This window comes from Theropithecus gelada, chromosome 1, assembly GCF_003255815.1.
Source record: "Theropithecus gelada isolate Dixy chromosome 1, Tgel_1.0, whole genome shotgun sequence".
NCBI lineage: Eukaryota > Metazoa > Chordata > Mammalia > Primates > Cercopithecidae > Theropithecus > Theropithecus gelada.
Window position 1 is genome coordinate 139,781,472 of NC_037668.1, and position 9,640 is coordinate 139,791,111.

Genomic DNA, 9,640 nt, shown 5'->3' on the forward strand with positions numbered 1-9,640 from the left:
ATTAATCACCAAAATGTTCACAAGTTCTTTTGAAGGAGAGGGGATGTGGGGAGGGAGGAGAGGTTATACGAGATTGCCTTTAATGTTTTGTACTTTTTGCATTTTTAATCTTTTTGACAATGAACATGTATTTTATAATCAGAGAAAAATACTGATTTTATAAAGTGCCATTATTATGATTATGAGCTGCCTCATGTGTGTGGGCATGGGACTGCCACGAAAACTGTAAAGAACCTAAAAATGGGCAAGATAATTCCTGGGTGTCTTCTGAACAAGATCTAGGGAGTTACGTAGCAGACCTTCCGGACTTACGTGATTCTGTAGAATTCCCATCTTTCCTTGTCATTGAGCTATTTTACAGTTCTGTGAATTGTAGAGAACTGAGGGTAATGCGAATGACTCGTTCATAGAGGCAAATGAATTTTGTCCCATGGTGATTTAATTGCTATTACTCTGTGGATGTTGACAAGTTTTGTGTCTGTCAGCAAATTAATTTCAGTGTTATTTGTCTTTGAATTGTTTCTTTTTAAAATTTTACTGGTTCCTTTATAAATTTATCTTTTTGAAAAAGTTTTGTCCTTTAACAGGACCCTGGTAGCAGATGTGGTTGCTGGGCCCTCCCTCACTGCCTGGGAACCTCTTCCCCAAGGCCCCAGGGCACCCTCTCCCCTCTCCCCTGCAGCCCAGAGCTGCCCACCCCCAGGATTCCTCCTACCCCAACCCCTCCATGTCTCTGCTTCTCAGTGTAGGATATAGACTCAGGGGTGGGAGATCAGGGGTGAAAGCCACTATGAATGCTGAGTCGGCTAAACAGAGTTGCTCAATTGGCCTGGGAATCTGCTGAGAGTCCATCCTCTTGATTTTACGGGAAAATGCAGTTTAAAGACCTAAAGGGCTGGGAGGTCCTTATAAGAGGCTTTCTCCTGTGGGCAGCATTGGGGTGGGGTGGTGAGGTTCCCCCGCGGGGTCTCGCCACCCCAGTGGAGCCAGCAGTGGGCGAGGCCCCCTGAGCATGCTCACCCACGGTGTCGGGCTTGGTGCACTGGATGTGCATGTAGCCGCTCTCCCTCATCAGGCTGTAGAAGACCTTCTCCTTGACAGGGTACAGCAGCTCCACATCCCTCTCAGTGTAGCCAAGAAACCTCCCAAAACGCCGTCCCAGGAGAAGGGTCAGGGTAGAGAAGTTGCTTAAAACCAAAGCCATGTTCAAGTGCAGGCCTTTCACGTGGCTGAGGGCAGAGAGAGGGGCCCAGGTGAGGCTGGGGTGGTGTCAAGGAGAGCGGGAGAGGAGAGATGGCGGAGGAGGAACAGGCCTCAGGGTTGAGGAGTGAGCACAGGGCCAGCCTCTTTCAGCACCAGCCCCACTGGGGAGGCCATGGGAGTTGGAGGAGGGAGGTTGGGGGAAAAATAGTTTCTGGGGAGTTCTGCTCAGGGCTATCCCAGAGCTTGGTCCAGCAGAGGTCTAAAGCCTGGCATTCCCCTCCTATCACAGGCCTTCTCTGCCTGGGAACCTGGCCCAGAGCCGCAACCCTGGGTTACAGACAGGAAAATCCAAGTCAACATGCCTCAGGCACTGCTGAGTGACAGTCACACTCCCTCCTCTCCCCTGGGGGGACCTTGGCCCCCCCTGCACAGAGGTCCATCTCTTAGAGGACACACACACACAAACACACACACACCACCCCGACAGTGACCTCACCTGGGCACCAGCTGGGCCATATTGGTGCAGATCAGGGCCCCCCAGTCCCCTCCTTGAATGTAGAATTCCTGGAAGCCCAGCCGCAGCATCAGCTTGTAGAAGATCCTGGCGGTGGCCACCGAGTTGAACCCTGGCGGTGATGGGGAAAGGCATGGAGTCACAGGCAGATTGCTCCATGGGCCCTCTGGGGGTTCTGTGAAATTTCTCAGGCCCGCCTCCTCCCAGGTGGAGGTGAGAAAAGCTCACAGAGGCAAGAAGGAATCCTGGAGCCCAAACGTAGGGGTGGCATCTCCAGCCCTGGAGGGTAGTGTGTCTGGGGCCAGCCTCTCTGGTCCCTCTTTTCCCAGCTTCCTAGGGCCAACTCCCTGCTCACCCTCCCGGAAGGAGAGCCTGGTGGGAACATCTGGCCCACCCTTGGCAAGGACGGGGCAGTTATGGAGGCTCTAGCAGCCCCATACCCTTCTTGGAGGATGCCTCTGAAAAGCCATAGCCAGGGATGGAAGGGCAGATGACTTCAAAAACATGCTCATCGCTCAGGCCATGGTTCTTGGGGTCAGTCAGGAGTGGGATGATCTTATAAAACTCGTAGAAAGAGCCAGGCCAGCCATGCACCATCAGCAAGGGCTTCGGGGTACGGCCTGCGGGCAGCTGGGGGGGCTTCACATGGATGAAGTGGATGTCCAGCCCTGGGGGAGAGAGCACAGTCAGGGTGGAGGGAGAGAAGGCCCTGTGTGGTCAGGCTCTGGCACCCCCCAGAACCTGGATATTGAGTACTGCCAGCCTTAGTGCCCCCGCCCCCGCCACCCCTCATGGTATTGATGACAGTAATGGCTGACACTGGTTTCATATTCACACTGTGCTCCAGGTGCACAGACGTCCTCACTCAGCCTTTACAACCTCCCTGCAAGGGAGCTACGATTATTGCCTCCCGGTTTCCTTAGAGGTGCCCCCTGATGGCAGGGCCAGGTCTGTACAGGCACTGCTGGGTTTCCAGGGCTCAGGACAGCTCCTGGCTCAGAGCAGGCCTCCATAAATACTTGGTCTATAATTTAAAATCTGGAGGGTAGGGAGAAAGTCCCACATATCCAGCAATACAGGATTAATCAAGTATAGTTTGACAGTATACTGGAGTCCAATTCAGTCATCTAAATGGACAGGGTAGATGTATATTTATTAAACATAGCAAACAGATCAGTAGATATTACTGGGAGGTAAAAGCAAATGATCAAGTCATATCCATTGTGTGACCCAGTTTTTGTAAAGTCATCTATGCGTATACTGTGGTTATACCATATATTGGTGAGTTTTTAAAATTTGGGAATGTAAAAAGCAGTTCTCTCCGAGCAGTAGATTCCAGTGCTTTTAATTTCTCTTTGAGTTTTATGTACTTTCCATTTTTTCTACAATGAACAGGTATTAAATGAATAACTTTTTTCATACACGGTGACAAAATGTTACCTTTTTCTAATTACCAAATGATATTTTCTTTAAAGTGGAAGATTTTTGGGCCTGGTGTGATGGCTCACGCCTGTAATCCCAGCACTTTGGGAGGCTAAGATGGGCAGATCACCTAAGGTCAGGAGTTCGACACCAGCCTGGCCAACATGGTGAAACCCCGTCTCTACTAAAAATACAAAAAAATTACCCGGGCGTGGTGGCAGGCGCCTGCAATTCCAGCTACTCGGGAGGCTGAGGCAAGAGAATCACTTGAACCTGGGAAGCAGAGGTTGCACTGAGCCAAGATCACACCACCACACTCTAGCCTGGGCAACAGAGCAAGACTCCATCTCAAACAATTAAAATAAAGTGGAAGTTTTTTTTTTTTTTTTAAGTTCAATGCTGGAAACATCATCATAGCCAAGGGCAGGTGAATGGATTCCGGTCTCCTCTGGACTGACTTGGGGCCTCTGTATATCAAAAGAAGGCAGCCCCTTCCCAGGCCAGTGCCCTGGACAGCAACTGGGCCCTTACGGCACTCACAGTGAGGGTGGCTGCCATGCCTGGAACCCTCTGCCACTAGGGCTGGTGCAGTCAGCGTGGCGTAGCTAATGTTCTGTTCTGTCGTTAATATATTATATAAATAATACATGTTTACTGTAGAAAACTCAGAAAACACAGACAAGCCAAAGGGGGAAGACTCACATGTAATCCCACTCTCAAGAGACAACATGGTGTTGTCTGTCTAAACTTTATTTTGGAACAGTTTTAGATTGCTGAAAAACTGCCAAGAGTCCAGAAAACTCCCATATACCTCAAACCCACCAGGTTTCCCCCATTATTAATATTTTATGTTAGCATGGAACATTTATTACAATTAACAAACCAGACTGAGATATTATTAACTATAAAGTCCATAGTCTGATTTCCTTAGTGTTTACACTTATTATATGGCGAGAACACTTAATATGGGTCCTACCCTTTCAACAGATTTGTAAATGCCCAACACTGACGGTGCTCTGCTGTACAGCACATCTCTAGGATGTCTTCGGCTGGCAGGACTCAAACTTTACACAGCAACTATCAGCAACACCGTTTCCCCTATTCCCCAACCCCTGACAACCACCCTTCTACTCTCTGCTTCTGTTGAGTTTGACTATTTCAGATTCCTCCTATAGGTGGAATCATGCGGTATTTGTCCTTCTATCCCTGGTTTATTTCACTTAGCATTATTTCCTCCGAGTTTATTCATGTTGTCACACATTGCAGGATTTCCTTTTTTTTTTCTTCTTCTTTTAGAGATGAGGTCTCACTGTGTTGCCCAGGCTGAAGTGCAGTGGCACCATCATAGCTCACTGCAGCCTCAACCTCCCGGGCTCAAGCGATCCTCCCACCTCAGCCTCCCAAATAGCTGGGACTACAGGTAGGCAACACCATGTCTAGCTCCTTTTTGTTATTTTATTTTATTTTTTTGTAGAGATGGGGTCTCTCTATATTGCCCAGGCTGGTCTCAAACTCCTGGGCTCAAGCCATCCTCCCACCTTGGCCTCTCAAAGTGTTGGGATTACTGGTGTGAACCACCACACCCGGCCAGGATTTTCTCCTTTTTAAAACCTGGATAATACTGGTAGCTACACACAACAAAATTTTAGCCAGATTTCCTTAGTTTTTTCCCCTAATGTCCATTTTCTGTTCCAGGATCCCAACCAGGACCCACACTCCACTGAGCTGTCATGTCTCTTTAGACCCTTCTTGGCTGTGACAGTTCAAACTTTTTAAAAAGACTTACAGAACATAACTTTTAACAAAAATAGAACCATACATACACTCTATTTTAGAACCTCTTTTTTCTTTTTTTTTTACTTAACAATGTATCCTGGGTGTCCTTCTATGTTGCTAAATTTACTCCTATTCTAAAGTTTATTTTAGTAGGTGATCTTATCTCCCTTGGAACACACTGCATGATGTGAGATTCTTTTTAATTCAAATTCTACCACATTGTCATTTGAGTTTTAAATTAGGGAAAAAATACACATCCACTCTTGTGGATGCGCAGGCTCTCCCAGGACGCACGAGTAAAACATAGCTGCCTCTGGCTGGCACAGGGGCAAGAGGGAGCTGCTTCTCACTATATTTCCTTCTGTGCTTTTCCATTTTAAATATTTGAATTTTTTTTTTTTTTTTTTTTTTTTGAGGCAGAGTCTCACTCTGTCACCCAGGCTGGAGTGCAGTGGTGTGATCTTGGCTCACTGCAACCTCTGCCTCCCAGGTTCATGCCATTCTCCTGCCTCAGCCTCTGAAGTAGCTGGGACTACAGGCACCCACCACCATGCCCAGCTAATTTTTTGTATTTTTAGTAGAAACGGGGTTTCACCGTGTTAGCCAGGATGGTCTTGATCTCCTGACCTTGTGATCCGCCCGCCTCTGCCTCCCAAAGTGCTGGGATTACAGGCGTGAGCCACAGTGCCTGGCCTTTTTTTTGTATTTTTTAGTAGAGACGGGGTTTCACTGTGTTAACCAGGATGGTCTCGATCTCCTGACCTCATGATCCGCCTGCCCCTTGGCCTCCCAAAGTTCTGGGATGACAGGTGTGACCCACCGTGCCTGGCCTAAATACTTGAATTTTTAAAATTAAGACTTTTTAAAAATAGAGACAGAGTCTCGCTAAGTTGCCCAGGCTGGCCTCAGATTCCTGGCTTCCTCCCGCCTCAGCCTCCCAAGGTGTTGGGATTACAGGCATGAGCCACCAAGCCTTGTCAAGACATTTTTTTTTTTTTTTTGAGATGGAGTTTCGCTCTTCTTGCCCAGGCTGGGATGCAATGGCACGATCTCGGCTCAGTGCAACCTCTGTCTCCCTGGTTCAAGCAATTTTCCTGCCTCAGCATCCCGAGTAGCTGGGACTACAGACATATGCCACCACACCTGGCTAATTTTCATATTTTTAGTAGAGACAGGGTTTCACCATGTTGGCCAGGTTGGTCTTGAACTCCAGCCATCACGTGATCTGCCCGTCTTGGCCTCCCAAAGTGCTGAGATTACAGGCGTGAGCCACTACACCCGGCAAGACATTTTTTAAAAGCCCATAGCTCATAGTTTGCCTCATGGGTCCGTTTCCCTTTGTGGGAGGAAATACTCTTTCTGACTTTCCCTATAGGTCTGTAGCACCCATAGGATGCTCCATGACAGGGCTGCTGGGTTAGCATCCCGGAGCTGAGGAGGGCTCAGGATGGCAGTGCTGGGCTTGGAGGGGAAGAGGCAAGGGGGTGGGGTATTGGGTGTCAGGGCCAAGGGTAAAGGAAAAAGGGGCAGGCAGGGAGTCTGGAGACCTGGTGCCTCAGGCAGTTCCCTTCTTCCTGGACGTGATGGGGTTGGGCTTATCCAGAGGTCTGACACCTTTGTCAGCTCTCAGACTCTGAGGACAGCATCTGGTCTCCTGCGGTGGGAGGCCCAGGATGTGGGACAGATCTGGAAGCTCAGCATAGAATGAGCAGGGAAGTGGTAGGGGCAGGGAGGCTGAACAGTGAGGCCAGTGTGGATGAGGACAGAATACTGGGGTGGGGGTTGGAGGCTGGGCTATGAGCATCCAGGAGTGCAGGGGTAGTGCAGTGACAGAGAGGACCCTGAAGAAGTCCGCTGTGAGAGAGAAGAGGGAGGAGGACTTGGACCAACCCCAGCCTGGGGGCCCAGGACAAGATTCAGGGAGATATTGAAGGTTTGCTGGGCCCACAGACCAGAGGCTGCCCACTCAGCACTGTGGGGGGATGGGCAGAGAACACAGGAATCCAGGCCCAGAGGAGGGACTCTGAACCACAAGGACCAAGGCCAAGAACAGGCCTCCCGCCCTGGGCAGGGTGCCAGAACCATACATGGGTAAGTCCACGATGAATTCAATGCTAGAAACTGGCTCTTTTGGAGCAGTTGTACCTGAGGGAGGGTTTGCACTATAAACACCCAATGTCAGCTGGGTGTGGTGGCTCATGCCTGTAATCCCAATACTTTGGGAGGGCAAGGTGGGAGAACTGCTTGAGGCCAGGAGTTTGCGATCAGCCTGGACGACAAGGTGAGACCTCGTCTCTATTAACAATGCAAATAATAATAATAATAATGATAAAATAAAATAAATAGCCTAGCTGGGACACTTGGGAAGCTGAGGTGGGAGGATCGTTTGAACTCAGGAGGTTGAGGCTGCAGTGAACTGTGATCACACCACTGCACTCCAGCCTGGGTGACAGAGTGAGACCCTGTCTCTAAAAAAACCCCAGTGTCATGAGGAACTCTGAAAGGGTCCAGTGGGGTAAGGCTGGCAGCCGCCAGGAGAGAAAGGGCCCTTTAATGCCTCCTGCCTCTGGGCCTTTGAACATGCTGTTCCCCTTTCTTGGACCACCTTCCCCACACACCTGGCAAAGTCCCAGTCATTTCAGCTTAGATGCCATCTCCTCCAGGAAGCCTTCCCTCACATGCAAAGGAAGATTGTGGGGCTCATGAAACTCCCAGAACCTCCTCCCTCATAACGCTGCCACCATATGCTATAATTGCCCTGGAAGAACCTATGAGCTGTGAAGGAGGGACCCTGTCCTCCCTATGTGTCCCCAGCCCCAGTAGAATGCCTGGGTACAGCAGGCGCCCTGTTAATTTCTGCTGGATGGACATTGAAGAGCTGGGAAAACACAGGGATCCAAGTCAAACTCAAGGAAGCCAGGCAATTTTGTGCCAGGGATCCAAACAGGAACCTCTGGTAATTGCATACAGCAGTTTGGCTGGGATTAAGTGGCTTGAACCCTCTTGTTAGGCTAATAACAGAAGATATCAAAATCCTGTAAAGAATTCAGTAACACTCAAGAGGAGTCCAAATTTGATCCAAAAAATCATTCCAGATTTTTTTTTTTTTTTTTTAGTGTTCTTGGCTGAGCTCCAGGAAGGGCTCTAGTTCCAGGACACACATCACTGGGACTCAGCTTTTCTCTGACTCCGTCTCCCTCAGGCCTGGCCCACTTGCATCAGGAGAACAAGGATGTTTGCTGCCCAGGCAAGGATGTTTGCTGCCAAGTCAAGGTTTCCATCCATCCTTCCTTTCTCCCTTTCTTTCTGAGATAGGGTCTTGCTCTGTCACCAGGCTGGAGTGCAGTGGCGCGATCTCAGCTCACTGCAACCTCCGCCTCCCTGGTTCAAGCAATTCTCTTGCCTCAGCCTCCCGAGTAGCTGGGACTACAGGCACATGCCACCACACCCAGCTAATTTTTGTATTTTTAGTAGAGACGGGGTTTCACCATGTTGGCCAGGATGGTCTCCATCTCTTGACCTTGTGATCCACCCGCCTCGGCCTCCTAAAGTGCTGGGATTACAGGCGTGAGCCGCCGCGCCTGGCTCTCTCTTTTTTTTTTTTAGATGGAGTCTCGATCTGTCGCCCAGGCTGGAGTACAGTGGCGTGATCTTGGCTCACTGCAACCTCCGCCTCCGGGGTTCACGCCATTCTCCTGCCTCAGCCTCACGAGTAGCTGGGACTACAGGCGCCCACCACCATGCCTGGCTAATTTGTTTTTATTTTTAGTAGAGACGGGGTTTCACCATGTGAGTCAGGATGGTCTCGATCTCCTGACCTCGTGATCTGCCTGCCTTGGCCTCCCAAAGTGCTGGGATTACAGGTATGCACCACCACGCCTGGCCGCTCTCTCTCTTTTTTTAAGAGATGGGGTCTTGATCTGTCACCTAGTGCAGTGATGTCCTCATAGCTCACTGCAGCCTTGAATTCCTGGGCTCAAGCGATCCTCCTGCCTCAGCCTCCTGAGTAGCTGGGACTACAGGTGCATGCCACCACACCCAGTTAACACTGTATCATTTCAATTTCCTTTTTTTAGGAACTTTAGTTTATCTGACTGACCAACATGTCTTTCATATATTTTAAGTAATTCCCAGAATTTTAACAAATTAAAATTTTAGCTGTTCCTTGAAAAGGCCAAATCATCTTAAACATTAAAAATAAGATTCCCAACATGTACAATTTCCTCAGTATAAAAAATTAACAAGCTGGGCATAGTGGTGCTCGCCTATAGTACCAGCTTTCAGGAGGCCTGAGGCAAAAGGACTGCTTGAGCCCAGGAGTTTGAGGCTGTGGTGAGCCATGATCACACCTGTGAATAGCCACTGTACTCCAGCCTGAGCAACACAGCAAGACCTTGTCTCTTAAAAAGATTAACTGTGGCCAGGAGTGGTGGCTCACGCCTGTATTCCCAGCACTTTGGGAGGCCAAGGTGGGGAGATCACGAGGTCAGGAGATTGAGACCATCCTGGCTAATACGGCAAAACTCCATCTCTACTAAAAAAAAAAAAAATACAAAAAATTAGCCAGGCGTGGTGGCGGGCGCCTGTAGTCCCAGCTACTCGGGAGGCTGAGGCAGGAGAATGGCGTGAACCCAGGAGGCGGAGCTTGCAGTGAGCTGAGATCGCGCCACTGCACTCTAGCCTGGGCGACAGAGTGAGACTCTGTCTCAAAAAAAAAAAAAAAAA

The 9,640-nt window shown here is 49.3% G+C and overlaps 1 protein-coding gene across 2 annotated transcripts in view; it reads right to left on the minus strand.

The window, feature by feature from the left end:
- Positions 1-9,640, minus strand: part of EPHX1 (epoxide hydrolase 1) — a 38,575-nt gene that overhangs the window by 4,491 nt on the left and 24,444 nt on the right. For both annotated transcript variants that reach the window (XM_025383508.1, XM_025383518.1), the window contains exons 4-6: positions 2,158-2,385; positions 1,700-1,829; positions 1,021-1,229 (exon numbers count right to left, since the gene is read on the minus strand). In XM_025383508.1, the coding sequence (XP_025239293.1) occupies positions 1,021-1,229; positions 1,700-1,829; positions 2,158-2,385 (567 nt within the window). The remainder of the gene's footprint in view (positions 1-1,020; positions 1,230-1,699; positions 1,830-2,157; positions 2,386-9,640) is intronic.